The 18135-nt window shown below is 60.4% G+C and overlaps 1 protein-coding gene and 1 long non-coding RNA gene across 2 annotated transcripts; both read right to left on the minus strand.

Moving 5' to 3' along the window:
* Window positions 1–3252: 3252 nt before the first annotated feature.
* Window positions 3253–13164, minus strand: LOC137456091 (serine/arginine-rich splicing factor 6). Its single transcript, XM_068167394.1, has 6 exons — window positions 12897–13164; window positions 12419–12567; window positions 10182–10309; window positions 6510–6718; window positions 4981–5070; window positions 3253–4858 (listed from the first exon to the last, which is right to left on the minus strand). The coding sequence occupies exons 1-6, from the start codon at window positions 13001–13003 to the stop codon at window positions 4495–4497; spliced, it is 1047 nt and encodes a 348-aa protein (XP_068023495.1). The 5' UTR covers window positions 13004–13164; the 3' UTR covers window positions 3253–4494.
* Window positions 10452–10853, minus strand: LOC137456092 (uncharacterized). Its single transcript, XR_010990951.1, has 2 exons — window positions 10778–10853; window positions 10452–10700 (listed from the first exon to the last, which is right to left on the minus strand). It is a non-coding gene; the product is annotated as an uncharacterized lncRNA (long non-coding RNA).
* Window positions 13165–18135: the final 4971 nt, after the last annotated feature.

Below are 18135 nucleotides of genomic sequence, written 5' to 3' on the forward strand. Positions count from 1 at the left end.
GGCAGAACTCCATCCCTGCTCCTGCTGGCCACACTGCTCCTGATCCAGGCCAAGATGCCACTGGCCTTCTATGCCCCCTGGGCACCCTGCTGGCTCCTGGCCAGCCAGTTGCCAACCAGCACCCCCAGTCCCTCCTCACCAGGCCTCTCTCCCAAGGCTGCACAAACAATCCCAGGGAAGCTTGGCTTGCAGCTGCACCAGCATGGAGCTGGCAATGCAACAGCAATGCTGCCCTAGCCCCTGGCAGCCAGAGCCAGGCCCTCACCTCCCTGCAGGTGCCATTGAGAGCCTGGGCAATACACTCCCCCTGGGCTCCCCTCTCGCTGCAGCACAGCCACCTGTGAGCAGCAGGCAGCAGCTGAGGCCTTCCCAGGGTGATCAGGCAAGAGATGGAGAACTGATTCTCAGCTGCTCAGGTCACAAAGTACTGCCAGCAAAGCCCAGCTGGCACCCAGCTGGCACCCAGCTGCCCTCCAGTGCTGCTTGTGCCTGACCTGGACAGAGGCAGCCCTCCCTCAGCTGCTGCCTGCAGCCAGCCGCGCCGCGACGACAATGCACTGGGACAGGCAGTGCTTGGCTGCTGAGAGCTGGGTCTAGAGCAGAGGCTACAGCTGGGGCCTAGAGCGGGGTCTAGAGCTGCATCTAGAGCTGCTGAGAGCTGGACCGAGAGCTGGGTCTGAGCTGCTGAGAGCTGGACCGAGAGCTGGGTCTGAGCTGCTGAGAGCTGGACTGAGAGCTGCATCTAGAGCTGCTATGAGCCAGGCCTAGAGCTGCTGCAAGCTGGGTCTGAGCTGCTGCAAGCTAGGCCTAGAGCTGTACCTAGAGCTGGGTCTGAGCTGCTGCAAGCCAGGCCTAGAGCTGCATCTAGAGCTGGGTCTGAGCTGCTGCAAGCTAGGCCTAGAGCTGCACCTAGAGCTGGGTCTGAGCTGCTGAGAGCTGGACGGAGAGCTGGGTCTGAGCTGCTGCAAGCTAGGCCTAGAGCTGCACCTAGAGCTGGGTCTGAGCTGCTGAGAGCTGGACGGAGAGCTGGGTCTGAGCTGCTGCAAGCCAGGCCTAGAGCTGCATCTAGAGCTGGGTCTGAGCTGCTGCAAGCCAGGCCTAGAGCTGCATCTAGAGCTGGGTCTGAGCTGCTGCATGCTGGGCCTAGAGCTGTACCTAGAGCTGGGTCTGAGCTGCTGCAAGCCAGGCCTAGAGCTGTACCTAGAGCTGGGTCTGAGCTGCTGCAAGCTAGGCCTAGAGCTGTACCTAGAGCTGGGTCTGAGCTGCTGCAAGCCAGGCCTAGAGCTGCATCTAGAGCTGGGTCTGAGCTGCTGCAAGCTAGGCCTAGAGCTGCACCTAGAGCTGGGTCTGAGCTGCTGAGAGCTGGACGGAGAGCTGGGTCTGAGCTGCTGCAAGCCAGGCCTAGAGCTGTACCTAGAGCTGGGTCTGAGCTGCTGCATGCTGGGCCTAGAGCTGTACCTAGAGCTGGGTCTGAGCTGCTGCAAGCCAGGCCTAGAGCTGTACCTAGAGCTGGGTCTGAGCTGCTGAGAGCTGGACGGAGAGCTGGGTCTGAGCTGCTGCAAGCTAGGCCTAGAGCTGCACCTAGAGCTGGGTCTGAGCTGCTGAGAGCTGGACGGAGAGCTGGGTCTGAGCTGCTGCAAGCCAGGCCTAGAGCTGCATCTAGAGCTGGGTCTGAGCTGCTGCAAGCCAGGCCTAGAGCTGCATCTAGAGCTGGGTCTGAGCTGCTGCATGCTGGGCCTAGAGCTGTACCTAGAGCTGGGTCTGAGCTGCTGCAAGCCAGGCCTAGAGCTGTACCTAGAGCTGGGTCTGAGCTGCTGCAAGCTAGGCCTAGAGCTGTACCTAGAGCTGGGTCTGAGCTGCTGCAAGCCAGGCCTAGAGCTGCATCTAGAGCTGGGTCTGAGCTGCTGAGAGCTGGACGGAGAGCTGGGTCTGAGCTGCTGCAAGCCAGGCCTAGAGCTGCATCTAGAGCTGGGTCTGAGCTGCTGCATGCTGGGCCTAGAGCTGTACCTAGAGCTGGGTCTGAGCTGCTGCAAGCCAGGCCTAGAGCTGTACCTAGAGCTGGGTCTGAGCTGCTGCAAGCTAGGCCTAGAGCTGTACCTAGAGCTGGGTCTGAGCTGCTGCAAGCCAGGCCTAGAGCTGCATCTAGAGCTGGGTCTGAGCTGCTGCAAGCTAGGCCTAGAGCTGCACCTAGAGCTGGGTCTGAGCTGCTGAGAGCTGGACGGAGAGCTGGGTCTGAGCTGCTGCAAGCCAGGCCTAGAGCTGCATCTAGAGCTGGGTCTGAGCTTCTGTGAGATGGCCTACAGCTGCATCTAGAGCTGGGTCTGAGCTGCTGCAAGCTAGACCTAGAGCTGCATCTAGAGCTGGGTCTGAGCTGCTGCATGCTGGGCCTAGAGCTGTTAATCAGTATCACTAAGGTTGGAAGAGACCTCAAAGATCATCACGCTGCTATGAGTCACGCCTAGAGCTGCTGCACACTGGGCCTAGAGCTGCATCTAAAGCTGGGTCTGAGCTTCTGTGAGATGGGCCTAGAGCTGCATCTAGAGCTGCAATGAGCCAGGCCTAGAGCTGCTGCAAGCTGGGACTAGAGCTGCATCTAGAGCTGGGTCAGAGCTGCTGCATGCTGGGACTAGAGCTGCATCTAGAGCTGGGTCAGAGCTGCTGCATGCTGGGACTAGAGCTGCATCTAGAGCTGCTATGAGCCAGGCCTAGAGCTGCTGCAAGCTGGGACTAGAGCTGCATCTAGAGCTGGGTCAGAGCTGCTGCATGCTGAGACTAGAGCTGCATCTAGAGCTGGGTCAGAGCTGCTGCATGCTGGGACTAGAGCTGCATCTAGAGCTGCTATGAGCCAGGCCTAGAGCTGCTGCAAGCTGGGTCTGAGCTGCATCTAGAGCTGTTTTTAGAGCTGCTGAGCACTGGGCCTAAAGCTGCTGCAAGGCAGGTCTGAGCTGCATCTAGAGCTGTGTTTAGAGCTGCTGAGCTCTGGGCCTAAAGCTGCTGCAAGCTGGGTCTGAGCTGCACCTAGAGCTGTGTTTAGAGCTGCTGAGCACTGAGCCTAAAGCTGCATCTAGAGCTGCTGCAAGCCAGGTCTGAGCTGCATCTAGAGCTGTGTAGCGCTGGGGCCCAGCTGCCCAGCACAGGAAGTGCATTGGCAGAGCTCTCCAAGTCTCTCCCTGGAGCTAAGCAGCTGGAGCAGGCCAGGAATGATCTCCCCAGCAGAAGTTGAAGGCCACTGCAGTGCAAGAACCACACCAGTTTGAGTCACCAGTTTAATTGTATACAAGTCCAACTACACATGGTAGAAAGAGTACAAGGCAGTTCTAATGCTTGCTATGGCATGTTACAAAAATCAGTTCCAGCTAGAAAGGGGAGTTTGGGGGTGGGGGAGGAGGGGTGCTGAGTGCTAGCCCACAAGAAGTGACTTGGCAACTGTGGTTTAGCAAAGCCTTTGTTGGTTGGTGGTTGTGGTTGTTGTTAAGACCAGAACTCTAGCTCCAAGATTCCATTGGCCAGTAAGGTTCAGACTTACACACCAGAAGGGTTTTAGTTCTCCCAGTCTGAAGCAAGAGGTTAACAGAAGGAGGGGAGAGTCAGAGAGGTTTTCTTTCCCTAGGTTTTCTCCTATGTCCCATAGGTGTTTGGAGGCTGACAAAGGAGAGAGCAGTGACTCAGAGCACAGCCCAGAGCCTGGCAGTGCCACCTTGAGATCCAAGCAAAGCAAAGTCAGAGAGCTTCCATCCTTTCAAGTCTGAAAGGGAGGAGGAGTTTGGATCAATACTGTAGGAGAGAGGTCCCAGAGTACCTTTAATACAGTCCCAGTATGGGGGAAGGGAAGGGGAAGGGGAAATGTTCTTTTTGGCTAGATCCAACTCCTGCCTCCACTCCACAATTTATTGCTGGTCTAGAAAGAAACCTTCCTGCCCCTTACCTATTGATGTAGTTTGCAGCCTGCTCCTAATCAAGAGAAGAGAATCACCTGAGCTGCCCAGCAAGGCTAATTCTAACCAGCTGATGACAGCCACAATCCTAAAACCCATTAAAAACAAATCAGGGGAAAAACAACAGCAAGCCCCCAAGCCCCTCCCCCAGCCCTCCCCCACCCCCCCCAATAAAGCCCAGATGGAAGCCTCTTTAGATTCAGTTTTATTTTTCATATAAAAACCACTTTGCACTTCAGAGTAGATAAGTTAAACTCCTGCAGAAACGCTAGAAAACCAAAACCCTTGAGCTGGATCGCTACAAAAAGAGGGATCTGGTGCTGGGTTGTCTTGTTTTGTTTCCCCTTGTCCCTGCTGGGTACCACCCATCCCATCCCATCCCATCCTGGGATAGCCAAGAAGCCCTCTGAAGCCTCGCGGCTCAAGTTCTTAGGCCACGGCCTCCTGCAAGAGCGAAAGGAAAGCCCCACTCCGGAAGTACTAACATAACACTAACGGCCTGAGGGGGAGGAGAGCGTCCCCTGAGGGTGTGCCAGGGAGCAGGAGCGGAGCCCTGCCCTTAATCCCTCGAGCTGGATCTCGATCTGGAGCGGGACTTCGAGCGGGATCTGGAGCGGGAGCGGGAGGCGGCTCTCTTGGGCGGCGACTCGGAGCGAGCCTTGGCGGAGGGCTGCTGCTGGGGGGAAGCGGAGCGAGACCGGCTCCGCGACCGCGACTTGGACTTGGCGTCTCCTTTACCGTTCTCTTTGGGAGACCTGGACCTGGACCTGGATCTGGAGCGAGACTTCTCCGACTTCTCCTTGGACCTGCTGTGGGAGCGTGAGCCCCGGTCAGACTTGGCTTTGGACTTGCTCTTGGACCTGGACTTCCTGCTTTTCGAGCGGGAGCGGGAGCGGTCTTTGCTTCGGGACCTGGATTTGGACCTGAGGAGAGGGGAGAAAAACACCAAAGCAGCTTTTACTCCTCCTGACCTGCCAAGTGCAGGGGCCTGGCAGCACTTTGAATGCCCACTCCCTGCCCTGCCAGCACCCCAGGCATGGCTTACCTGGACCTGCTTTTGGAGATGCTCCGGGACCTGCTGCGGCTGCTGCGACTCCTGCGACTCCTGCTCCTAGATCGTCTCCTGGAGCGGGACCTGGGAACAGGGCAGGTGCAGGGGGTCACTCCTCTGGCTGCTCTGCCCTGCTGTACCAGCTCAGAGCTGCTGCACAACTTCTGCAGAGCAAGTCTGGCCCCGTGAACACACACAGACACGTCCACCTGGATTCAACACCTGGGGTCTCACACGGCAGAAACTCTCAGCCTGGCTGCTCTGCATCATCCTGTTCCTGCAGCCCCCAGCTGCGTGGAGAGGCAGCCCCAGCCCCGGGGAGAGGCAGCCCCCGGCCATTCTCAGTCTCAGCCTCAATGCAGAAACTGACATCTCCCCAGCAGGTCAAAGGAGGTTCTCCTTCTGCTCTACTCTGCCCTGGTGAGACCACAGCTGGAGTACTGTGTCCGGTTTTGGGCACCCCAGTTGAAGAGGGACCAGGGACAGACTGGAGTGTCCAGGGGAGGCTGTGAGGATGAAGGGACTGAACATCTGTTTGAGCAGGAAAGGCTGAGAGCCCTGGGGCTGGTTAGTCTGGAGGAGACCAGGCTGTGAGGAGATCTGGTCAAGGGTTAACAGTATCTGAAGGCTGTCAAGCAAAGGGTCTCTTTTTGCTGGCGTCCTGGGACAGGACAAGGAACAATGGACACAAACTGCAACCCAGGAGGTTCCACCTCAACCTGAGGAGAAACTTCTTTGGTGTGAGGCTGCTGGAGGCCTGGAGCAGGCAGCCCAGAGAGGCTGTGGAGTCTGGAGGCTTTAAAGCCCCAGCTGGCTGTGCTCTGTGTGCCCTGCTCTGGCAGGGGGCTCGGAGTGGATGATCTCTGGAGGTCATAGTATCATAGTATCAGTCAGGGTTGGAAGGGACCACAAGGATCAGCCAGTTCCAACCCCCTGCCATGAGCAGGGACACCCCACACTAGATCAGCCTGGCCACAGCCTCATCCAGCCTGGCCTTAAACACCTCCAGGGACAGGGCCTCGACCACCTCCCTGGACAACCCATTCCAGGGCTTCACCACTCTCATGGGGAAGAACTTCCTCCTCACCTCCAGCCTCAATCTCCCCACCTCCAGCTTCATTCCATTCCCCCTAGTCCTAGCACTGCCTGAGCAGTCCCTCCCCAGCCTTCCTGGAGCCCCCTGCAGATCCTGGAAGGCCACAATGAGGTCACCTGGGAGCCTTCTCTTCTCCAGACTGAACAGCCCCAACTCCTTCAGTCTGTCCTCACAGGAGAGGTGCTCCAGCCCTCTGCTCATCCTCCTGGCCCTGCTCTGGACACCTTCCAGCCCCTCCACATCCCTCTTGTCATAGGGGCTCCAGAGCTGGAGGCAGTACTGCAGGTGGGGTCTCCCCAGAGCTGAGCAGAGGGGGAGGATCACCTCCCTTGCCCTGCTGGCCACACTTCTCCTGCTGCAGCCCAGGCTCTGGTTGGCTTTCTGGGCTGCAAGTGCAGACTGAGGTCACAGCTCCCCAGGCGGTTACCTGGACCTGCTGCCCGAGTAGGAGCGGCGGTGGCTGGAGCGGGGCTTGTCCTCCACCAGCCGGATCTTCCTGCCGTTGATCTCGGTGCCGTCCAGCTTGTCCAGGGCGCGCTTCATGTCCGAGTAGGAGCGGAACTCGATCACGCCCTCGTTGGTGCGCTCCTTGTGAGCGTCCGCATAGGTCACCTCCCCAGCCTGCCTCATGAAATCCTTCGGGCAGGAGACACAGCGTTAGCGCACCACCCCCCAGGCAGGAGCCCTGCAAGAGCTTCAGACAGGTCCAGGCAAGCACAGGGAGCAGCAAGTGCACTCATGCACCCCAAGAGAATAGTTAACCAGGCTGGAAAGGGCCTCAGAGATCATCCAGTCCAAGCTCTCCCCCAGCACCATCTGATCAACCAAACCATGGCACCAAGGGCCTCAGCCAGGCTCTGCCTGAACACTTCCAGGGATGGGGACTCCACCACCTCCCTGGGCAGCACATCTCCAGGGCCAATCTCTCCTTCTGGGAAGAATTTCTTCCTCACCTCCACCTGAACCTCCCCTGGCACAGCTTGAGACTGTGTCCTCTTGTTCTGGTGCTGGCTGCCTGGGAGAAGAGCCCAACCCCCACCTGGCTACAGCCTCCCTTCAGGGAGTTGTAGACAGCAATGAGGTCTCCCCTGAGCCTCCTCTTCTCCAGGGTGTTACTTCTGCCCTTCCAGCCTGCATACCCAGGAGTGGTCTCTGTGTGCTTTCTGTTCACTTAAGTGATGCAGGTTCATTACAGTTCTGGGAGATGGTTACCCATGCATGGAGTCATTTCATTGGATAAAGTCCTTTCACTTCTTGGTCTCTTCTGTCACTTTCTGACCTTCCAGCAGCATTACAGTCTCTTGTTGATGTCTCCTGCCAACTTCCCTATGAAGGTGGTGAGAGACTGGCAGAGGTTGCCCAGGGAGGTGGTGGAAGCCTCGTCCTGGAGGTGTTTGCAGCCAGGCTGGAGGTGGCTGTGAGCAACCTGCTGTGGTGTGAGGTGTCCCTGCCCATGGCAGGGGGTTGGGACTGGCTGAGCCTTGAGCTCCCTTCCAGCCCTGCCAGTTCTGTGGTTCTTAGTGTGTGAATATTTTGGCCCCTGTGTCCTGCAGCTGCAACTTTATCTGATCTCAAGGCTTTACCAGCAGCTATGGCATAAAGTGTTTTAAATGGCTAAAAACCTCTCTTTTCTAACAGAAAGAACAACACAGTGAAAAACAACTTAGTGAAGAACAACCCAGGGAAACTCCTTACTCCACACCCTCAGTCAGAAGGCTCTGGGGAGACCTTGCTGCTCTCTACAACTACCTAAAGGGAGCTTATAGCCAGATGGGAATTGTTCTCTTCTCCCAAGCAAGCAGTGACAGAACAAGAGGACACAGACTCAAGCAGCACTGGGGGAGGTTTGAGCTGGATTTGAGGAAAAAATTCTTCCCAGAGAGATTGCCCATTGGGATGTGCTGCCCAGGGAGGTGGTGGAGTCCCCATCCCTGGAGGTGTTGGAGTCCCCATCCCTGGAGGTGTTTAAACACAGCCTGGATGAGGCACTTGGTGCCCTGGTTTAGTTGATTAGATGGTGCTGGGTGACAGGTTGGACTTGATCTGTGTGGCCAGCAGGAGCAGGGAGCTCATCCTGCCCTGTGCTCAGCACTGCTCAGGCCACACCTGCAGTCCTGTGTCCAGCTCTGGGCTCCTCAGGTTAGGAAAGAGGTTGAGCTGCTGGAAGGTGTCCAGAGAAGGGCAACAAAGCTGGGGAGGGGTCTGGGGCACAGCCCTGTGAGGAGAGGCTGAGGGAGCTGGGGTTGCTTAGCCTGGAGAAGAGGAGGCTCAGGGGAGACCTTCTTGCTCTCTGCAACTCCCTGAAGGGAGGTTGGAGCCAGGTGGGGGTTGGGCTCTTCTGCCAGGCAGCTAGCACCAGAACAAGAGGACACAGTCTCAAGGTGTGCCAAGGGAGGTTTGGGCTGGATATGAGGAAGAAATTCTTCCCATCAAGAGAGATTGGCCCTTGGGATGCGCTGGCCAGGCAGGTGGTGGAGTCCCCATCCCTGGAGGGATTCAAGAGGGGACTTGATGTGGCACTTGGAGCCACGGTCTACTCATGAGTTCTGTGGTATGACACGCTGGACTCAATCTTTGAGGTCTCTTCCAACCTTAGTGATACTGATACCATGATACCATCCCTGGAGGTGTTCAAGAGGGGATTGGATGTGGCACTTGGGAGCCATGGTTTACCTGTCAGGAGGGGTTGGGTCATAGGGAACAGCTTGAACTTGAGGTGTTGGGGGATAGGGAATAGGTTGGACTTGAGAAGGAGGTGTTGGGTGCCAGGGAATAGGTCGGACTTGAGGAGGAGGTGTTGGGTGCCAGGGAATAGGTTGGACTTGAGGAGGAGGTGTTGCGTGCCAGGGAATAGGTTGGACTTCATAGTATCATAGTATCATTCAGGGTTGGAAGGCACCCCAAGGATCATCTAGTTCCAACCCCCCTGCCATGGGCAGGGACACCCCACACTAGATCAGCCTGGCCAGAGCCTCAGCCAGCCTGGCCTTAAACACCTCCAGGGGCAGGGCCCCAACCACCTCCCTGGACAACCCATTCCAGGGCTTCACCACTCTCATGGGGAAGAACTTCCTCCTCACCTCCAGCCTGAAGCTCCCCACCTCCAGCTTCATTCCATTCCCCCTAGTCCTATCACTGCCTGAGATCCTGAGAAGTCCTTCCCCAGCCTTCCTGTAGGCCCCCTTCAGATAGGTTGGACTCGAGGAGGAGGTGTTGGGGGATAGGGAATAGGTTGGACTCGAGGAGGAGGTGTTGGGGGATAGGGAATAGGTTGGACTCGAGGAGGAGGTCTTGGGTGATAGGGAATAGGTTAGACTTGAGGAGGAGGTGTTGAGTGATAGGGAATAGGTTAGACTTGAGGAGGAGGTGTTGAGTGATAGGGAATAGGTTAGACTTGAGGAGGAGGTGTTGGGTGCCAGGGAATAGGTTGGACTCGAGGTGGAGGTGCTGGGTGCCAGGGAATAGGTTGGAATTGAGGAGGAGGTGTTGGGTGCCAGGGAATAGGTTGGACTCGAGGAGGAGGTGTTGGGTGATAGGGAATAGGTTGGACTTGAGGAGGAGGTGCTGGGTGCCAGGGGATAGGTTGGACTTGAGGAAGAGGTGCTGGGTGATAGGGAATAGGTTGGACTTGAGGAGGAGGTGTTGGGTGCCAGGGAATAGGTCGGACTTGAGGAGGAGGTGTTGGGTGCCAGGGAATAGGCTGGAATTGAGGAGGAGGTGTTGGGTGCCAGGGAATAGGTTAGACTTGAGGAGGAGGTGTTGGGTGCCAGGGAATAGGTTGGACTTGAGGAGGAGGTGTTGGGTGCCAGGGAATAGGTTGGACTCGAGAAGGAGGTGCTGGGTGCCAGGGAATAGGTTGGAATCGAGGAGGAGGTGCTGAGGGATAGGGAATAGGTTGGACTCGAGGAAGAGGTGCTGGGTGATAGGGAATAGGTTGGACTCAAGGAGGTGTTGGGTGCCAGGTTGGACTCGCCGATCTCTGAGGTCTCCTCCAACCTCACTGACTCTCCGAGGCCTTTCCCATCCCGGTTAACTGGGGGATTCTGTGCCAGCAAGCATGCCCCTGAGCAAGGCCAGGGAGCAGCAGAGCAATACCTACTTTCAAATCCTGCCAACTACAGCGACTGGACAGGTTCTCAACAATCAGCCTGTGCTCTGTACGGACGGGGGGGCCGTATTTATCTCGTCCAGACTGCCTCCGGCTGCTATAGCCTCCACCTCCCCCACCTTGATGGTGCAAAGAAACAAAGTTAGCTGGCCTGCAAGCCACCAGGGCAGACCGAGAAAAAGTTAGTTCACAAAAAAGAAACAGTTACTACTTTACTGGAGTAAGGACTATTCTTTTATTGCTGTTTGGTTTGGTCGTTGGTTTGGTTTTTTTGGTGTTTTTTTTGGGTGCTCTAAGCCTCCAAACAAAAACTCTTTGCAAATTGGTTTTGGGGTTTTTTTTTTTTTGCCACAATGAATGGCAAAAAAAACCAAACTTGGTCACCAAGAAAACAGGCTGAGAATCAAGAAATCATCCCCAATAAACCATCCTCCAAGCCTGTGGTTTGTTGTTTTCCTGAGATCTGTTAGAAGAGTGACTGCTCCTTGTTACTTTTTGTTCTTCTCTCTCCTTTTTTGTTGTTAACTTTTTTGTTGTTAACTTTTTTGTTGTTAACTTTTTTTGTTGTTAACTTTTTTGTTGTTAACTTTTTTTGTTGTTAACTTTTTTTGTTGTTAACTTTTTTGTTGTTAACTTTTTTGTTGTTAACTTTTTTTGTTGTTAACTTTTTTTGTTGTTAACTTTTTTTGTTGTTAACTTTTTTTGTTGTTAACTTTTTTTGTTGTTAACTTTTTTTGTTGTTAACTTTTTTTGTTGTTAATTTTTTTTCTCTCCTTTTTTTTTCGTTCTTTTTTTTTTCTCTCTCTCTCCAATTTTCATCAAAGCTTTTTGTGGTTTGTTTTGCTTTGTTTTCCTCTCCACCTGGGCTTAAGTTTTTTTTTGTTTGTTGGTTTTGTTTTTTTTGCACTTTACAGAACAGTGTAAAGAAAAAGATCAACCTTAACTGAGCACATGCATCACTCTCTACAGTCGGTTTGTGGTTACAAAGCACGGTTCAACGCTAGGTTCGTTTACACTAAGTACTTACATCACAGCATGAGGCTTTGGGTGGTGGTCTGGCCACAACACACGCCAAGGTTAACAGTCCCCTAGTTCAGTTTAACCAGTTTTGGGTCTAACCCTTGGGATCCTCACCATCACCCTGCGTCTAATGGCAAAAGGCTGCTGTCGTCATGGCTTCCGGTAAGGTCAGCCAAAGGGTCATAGGGCAAGGGTCACACAATGTATGGAAAAGCCATGGCCAATCAGGAAAGGCAGTCATCTTAGCCTCAGTGGACACAGCCTCAGCCCCACTGGTCACTTTTAAATTGAAACATCAAGGACTTGTTAAAAAGGTTTGAAATCGAACATGCAACAATTTTCAAACAAACAAAACATTCTGATTCTCTTTCTCTCTCTTTCCTCTTTCCTCTCCTTCATTCCTAAATATATTTACCCTAAAGCACAGCCCCCACCACCACCCCCCCCCCTCCCCCCCTCTTCCCCTTTCCCCCTTCCCCCCCCCCCCCCCCCAAGCTGCTAGAGACTACTGAGAGGCAAACTTCAGTACTTGTCATTACAGCACTAGTGCCAGCTCAGTTCTAAGAGCTCAGCTCAAGTCGTTAAGAGTTACAAAGGCAGCTGAGCACAAGAGACGTTCACAACCTCCCCCACATTCGTTCGGTTAAAAACACATCGCTGCCTGAAACCCTCCCCCCCCCCCCCCCCCCACCCTGCCCCTCCTATGGCTGCAGCTGGGAAAGGTCACAGCCCAGCGCCCCTGCCCCGAGGACACGACGGTTATTTACTTGCTAGCATCAGTGATGCAACACCACAGTTCCAGCTAAACGCCCCCCAGAACGCCGGGGCCCTGGAGTTAGCAGAGCACACCGCGCAACACTACCTAGAGACCCTTCTCCGGGCTACGGTTCCGCAGCCAGAATCGCTTCTCCTTTACCCTCTAGACGTTATTCGGTGTGTTTTTGTAGGAGATACCCAAGTGCAGCGCCGGCGCCGGGCAAAACCGCCCCTGCAAGCGCTCTGCCAGCAGGCAGCTCGCTCCGAGCGCTGCACCGGGCATCCCCTCCTGCCCTGCCCGCAGAGACAGCCACCCCCCCCCCCCACCCCGGCCCCCCGGGACTCGGCCCCCTACGCTCCACCTCCCTGCCAAGAGCCGACCTCCCCCAGCCTCCTGCGCCTCCCGCCCGCAGCAGCTTCCCGACCGCGCGGCACGGCGGGGCCGTACTCACTGCGACTACTGTAGCTGTAGCCGTCCCTGTCGCGGCGCGGGCCGCGGGCGTGCTCCACGATGACGCGCTCCCCGCACAGGTCCTTGCCGTTCAGCTCGTAAACGGCATCGTCGGCATCGCGGGAGTCCTCGAACTCCACGAAGCCGTAACTGAGAGGGAAAAGGGAAAGGCCTCGTCAGGGCCCGCCGAGACCGAGCCGCCCGCCCGCGGCTGCCGGGGCGGCAGAGCCGGGCCGGGACAATGGGCGCCGGCCCCGCCGCAGCGCCCCCGCTCCCCCCCGCGCCGCCGCCATCTTGAGCCGGGCGCCACGCGGCAGCGCGGGCGGGAGCGGCCGACAACATGGGGCGCGGAAAGCAAAGGAGGGCGGCGGGGGCGGCCCAGCCCGGGCCCGGCGACGGCAGGGCCGGGGGGGGCAAAGGGGGTAGGGAGAAGCGCCAGGCGCCGACATCGGCTTTCAGGGCTCCGGGACGACGCTCACCCATTTTTGAGGTCGACCTCGAGCAGGCGGCCATAGCCGCTGAAGAAGCGCTGGATGTCCTTCTCGCGGACGTGGTAGCTCAGGCGGCCGATGTAGACGCGCGGCATGTCCGCGGCGGAGCGGGGAAAGGGAGGGAGAGGAGAAGAAAGAGAAAGGGAAGGAAGGAGAGAAGAGAGAGAAAGTCGGCGAGAGAGGTCCGGGGCGCGGCGTCGCAGAACCACAAACTGCCACCGCCGCGGCCTGCTCCGCAGCACAATGGCGCCCGCCGCCCGCCGCCGCTTTTATGGCGGGGGGCGGGGCCCGGCGCGGACGTTGCGGCGCAGGCCGGGAGGGGAAACGGGGCGCGGTGACGACGTCATCACGTTGCCGCGAGCGGGCGGCGGGGAGGCGCCACGGGGGAATGCTGGAAGGAGTGGGGGCGTGCCGCGCGTAAGCGGCGCCGCGCGTGCGCGAGGCTGCGTGCGGCCGCGTGCGTGCCCTCGCGAGGCGCCAGCTCCCGCCGAGCACGCGCCGGGCGCCGGGGCGGGGCCGGGGCGGGTCCCGTCGCGTCGCGTTCCGCGCTTGCGCAAGCGTCGCTTCCCAGGGGGCCCGCGGGGGCCGTCCCTGGGCCGGGCGGGGCCTCGCCGCATGCCTGCGCGGCGGCCGCCACGCGCCGTGCGCCGCCCGGCCGCTGGGGCGGTTGCTGCACGAGCTCGGGCCGCGTCCCCCGTGGCTGCGCGCGGCGGCGGCGCCAGCGCTCTCTGCGCTTAGGCCTTGTCAGGCAGGGCGGCGGCGGCGGCGCCTGCGCGCCAGCCCCTCGGCAGCCCCTCCCCTCGGCAGCCCCTCCCCTCGGCAGCCCCTCCCCTCCTCAGCAGCCTCTCCTCAGCAGCCCCTTCTCAGCCCCCCCTCCTCAGCCCCCCCTCCTCCTCAGCCCCTCCTCAGCAGCCCCTCCTCAGCTGCCCCTCCCCAGCTGCCCCTCCTCAGCTGCCCCTCCTCAGCTGCCCCTCCCCAGCTGCCCCTCCTCAGCTGCCCCTCCTCAGCTGCCCCTTCTCAGCCCCCCCTCCTCCTCAGCCCCTCCTCCTCAGCCCCTCCCCAGCTGCCCCTCCTCAGCAGCCCCTCCTCAGCCCCTCCCCAGCTGCCCCTCCTCCTCAGCCCCTCCTCAGCAGCCCCTCCTCAGCTGCCCCTCCCCAGCTGCCCCTCCTCAGCTGCCCCTCCTCAGCAGCCCCTCCTCAGCAGCCCCTCCTCAGCTGCCCCTCCTCAGCCCCTCCCCAGCAGCCCCTCCTCAGCAGCCCCTCCCCAGCAGCCCCTCCCCAGCAGCCCCTCCTCAGCAGCCCCTCCCCAGCAGCCCCTCCCCAGCAGCCCCTCCTCAGCAGCCCCTCCCCAGCAGCCCCTCCTCAGCAGCCCCTCCTCAGCAGCCCCTCCTCAGCCCCCCCCTCCTCAGCAGCCCCTCCTCAGCCCCTCCTCAGCAGCCCCTCCTCAGCAGCCCCTTCTCAGCCCCTCCTCAGCAGCCCCTCCTCAGCAGCCCCTCCTCAGCCCCCCCTCCTCCTCAGCCCCTCCCCAGCAGCCCCTCCTCAGCTGCCCCTCCCCAGCTGCCCCTCCTCAGCAGCCCCTTCTCAGCCCCTCCCCAGCAGCCCCTCCTCAGCAGCCCCTCCTCAGCAGCCCCTCCCCAGCAGCCCCTCCTCAGCAGCCCCTCCTCAGCCCCTCCCCAGCAGCCCCCTCCTCAGCAGCCCCTCCTCAGCAGCCCCTTCTCAGCCCCTCCCCAGCAGCCCCTCCTCAGCAGCCCCTCCTCAGCAGCCCCTTCTCAGCCCCTCCCCAGCAGCCCCTCCTCAGCAGCCCCTCCTCAGCTGCCCCTCCTCAGCCCCTCCCCAGCAGCCCCTCCTCAGCAGCCCCTCCCCAGCAGCCCCTCCTCAGCAGCCCCTCCTCAGCAGCCCCTCCCCAGCAGCCCCTCCTCAGCAGCCCCTCCTCAGCAGCCCCTCCTCAGCCCCTCCCCAGCAGCCCCTCCTCAGCAGCCCCTCCTCAGCAGCCCCTCCTCAGCCCCTCCCCAGCAGCCCCTCCCCAGCAGCCCCTCCTCGGCAGCCCCTCCTCAGCAGCCCCTCCTCAGCCCCTCCCCAGCAGCCCCTCCTCAGCAGCCCCTCCTCAGCAGCCCCTCCTCAGCCCCTCCCCAGCAGCCCCTCCTCAGCAGCCCCTCCTCAGCAGCCCCTCCCCAGCAGCCCCTCCTCAGCAGCCCCTCCTCAGCAGCCCCTTCTCAGCCCCTCCTCAGCCCCTCCCCAGCAGCCCCTCCTCAGCAGCCCCTCCTCAGCAGCCCCTCCTCAGCCCCTCCCCAGCAGCCCCTCCTCAGCAGCCCCTCCTCAGCAGCCCCTCCCCAGCAGCCCCTCCCCAGCTGCCCCTCCCCAGCAGCCCCTCCTCAGCAGCCCCTCCCCAGCTGCCCCTCCCCAGCAGCCCCTCCTCAGCAGCCCCTCCCCAGCAGCCCCTCCTCAGCCCCCCCTCCTCCTCAGCCCCTCCCCAGCAGCCCCTCCTCAGCAGCCCCTCCCCAGCAGCCCCTCCTCAGCAGCCCCTCCCCAGCTGCCCCTCCCCAGCAGCCCCTCCTCAGCAGCCCCTCCCCAGCAGCCCCTCCCCAGCAGCCCCTCCCCAGCTGCCCCTCCTCAGCAGCCCCTCCCCAGCTGCCCCTCCCCAGCTGCCCCTCCTCAGCAGCCCCTCCTCAGCTGCCCCTCCTCAGCAGCCCCTCCCCAGCTGCCCCTCCTCAGCAGCCCCTCCCCAGCTGCCCCTCCTCAGCAGCCCCTCCTCAGCAGCCCCTCCCCAGCTGCCCCTCCTCCTCAGCCCCTCCTCAGCAGCCCCTCCCCAGCAGCCCCTCCTCAGCAGCCCCTCCCCAGCTGCCCCTCCTCCTCAGCCCCTCCTCAGCAGCCCCTCCCCAGCTGCCCCTCCTCCTCAGCCCCTCCTCCTCAGCCCCTCCCCAGCTGCCCCTCCTCAGCAGCCCCTCCTCAGCAGCCCCTCCTCAGCAGCCCCTCCCCAGCTGCCCCTCCTCAGCAGCCCCTCCCCAGCTGCCCCTCCTCAGCAGCCCCTCCTCAGCAGCCCCTCCCCAGCTGCCCCTCCTCAGCAGCCCCTCCCCAGCTGCCCCTCCTCCTCAGCAGCCCCTCCTCAGCTGCCCCTCCTCCTCAGCAGCCCCTCCTCAGCAGCCCCTCCCCAGCTGCCCCTCCTCCTCAGCAGCCCCTCCTCAGCAGCCCCTCCCCAGCTGCCCCTCCTCCTCAGCCCCTCCTCAGCAGCCCCTCCTCAGCAGCCCCTCCCCAGCTGCCCCTCCTCCTCAGCAGCCCCTCCTCAGCAGCCCCTCCCCAGCTGCCCCTCCCCAGCAGCCCCTCCCCAGCAGCCCCTCCCCAGCTGCCCCTCCTCAGCAGCCCCTCCCCAGCTGCCCCTCCTCAGCAGCCCCTCCCCAGCTGCCCCTCCCCAGCTGCCCCTCCCCAGCAGCCCCTCCTCAGCAGCCCCTCCCCAGCTGCCCCTCCTCAGCAGCCCCTCCCCAGCAGCCCCTCCTCAGCAGCCCCTCCTCAGCAGCCCCTCCCCAGCTGCCCCTCCTCAGCAGCCCCTCCCCAGCAGCCCCTCCCCAGCTGCCCCTCCTCAGCAGCCCCCTCCCCAGCTGCCCCTCCTCAGCTGCCCCTCCTCCTCAGCCCCTCCTCAGCAGCCCCTCCCCAGCTGCCCCTCCTCAGCAGCCCCTCCTCAGCTGCCCCTCCTCAGCAGCCCCTCCCCAGCTGCCCCTCCTCAGCAGCCCCTCCCCAGCAGCCCCTCCTCAGCTGCCCCTCCTCCTCAGCCCCTCCTCAGCAGCCCCTCCCCAGCTGCCCCTCCTCAGCAGCCCCTCCTCAGCTGCCCCTCCTCAGCAGCCCCTCCTCAGCAGCCCCTCCTCAGCTGCCCCTCCCCAGCTGCCCCTCCTCAGCCCCTCCTCAGCAGCCCCTCCTCAGCTGCCCCTCCTCAGCAGCCCCTCCTCAGCAGCCCCTCCGCAGCCCCTGGCAGCGGCAGGCCGTGGGACCTCACCTGCGGGGAGCTGCTCCCCAGGCAGGTTCCCCTGAGGGCTGACCCCAGCCCCTGGTGCCCGAACGCTGAGCGCTGGCTCTGTCCTGCGTGACAAAAGCCCTCTCCATGTGTTGGTGTTGCAGGCCCTCTGCAGCCTGCTGGGCTTTGCACTCTGGCACTGCACCTTGGGCACTTGGTGCCAGCTGTAAATGCATATCCCAGCACGATTTTGTATGCTAGGTGATTGAGATTCTGCTTGGGGGGAAGGTCACATTCACTGCTGCTCCTGGGATCCTGGGGCACAGCCCTGTGAGGAGAGGCTGAGGGAGCTGGGGTTGCTTAGCCTGGAGAAGAGGAGGCTCAGGGGAGACCTTCTTGCTCTCTGCAACTCCCTGCAGGGAGGTTGGAGCCAGGTGGGGGTTGGGCTCTTCTCCCAGGCAGCCAGCAGCAGAACAAGAGGACACAGTCTCAAGCTGTGCCAGGGGAGGTTGAGGCTGGAGGTGAGGAAGAAATTCTTCCCAGCAAGAGAGATTGGCCCTGGGGATGTGCTGCCCAGGGAGGTGGTGGAGTCCCTGTGCCTGGAGGTGTTCCAGAGGGGATTGGATGTGGCACTTGGTGTTATGGTCTGGTCCTGAGGTCTGTGGTGCCAGGTTGGACTGGATGATCCTTGAGGTCTCTTCCACCCTTGGTGATTCTGTGAAAGATGCTGTACATTGCCTTGAGCCTCCTGAAATGAAAGGTCTCCTGGAAGAGCTGGGATATCTCTCCCCCTTGTGCCCTTCAACGTTGAGCTGTTGGGTTTAGAGAACAAGGCCTGCAGCCCCAGAGCTTCCCCAGGTCCATGGGAGCTGTGTTTTAGCTGGAATAGCCTCTGTGAGCCTCTGCAGGGAGCAGCAGTGCACTGCATGGGTGCTGTACACACAGAACTAAAGGAGAGCTTCACAAAAGTCCATTCCTTGAAGCCACAGCATCCTGGCATCCCTTGGGGTGGAAGGGACCTTAAGGATCATCCAGTCCCAGCCCTCTGTTCCTCTGCACCAGCTTGAGAGGAAAGCAGCCCAGCCTGAGTTTCCCCTGGGCACAGGGGCATGGCAGGGATGCTGCACAGCTAAGCTGGAGGGCAAAGGGGGGGTGCAGGAGCTGCCCTGGGCTGGCATCTCCTGCAGTGCTCAGCTCTGGCACAAGTGTGTGGAGTGAGTGCTGCCAGGAGAAAGCATTGTGAGAGTCTCTCCCCTGAGCTCCTCTGGCTCAGCCTCCTGACAGG

The sequence above is a fragment of the Melanerpes formicivorus genome, unplaced genomic scaffold, assembly GCF_026170545.1.
Source record: "Melanerpes formicivorus ecotype bairdi unplaced genomic scaffold, bMelFor1.0.p_v2 SCAF_116, whole genome shotgun sequence".
NCBI lineage: Eukaryota > Metazoa > Chordata > Aves > Piciformes > Picidae > Melanerpes > Melanerpes formicivorus.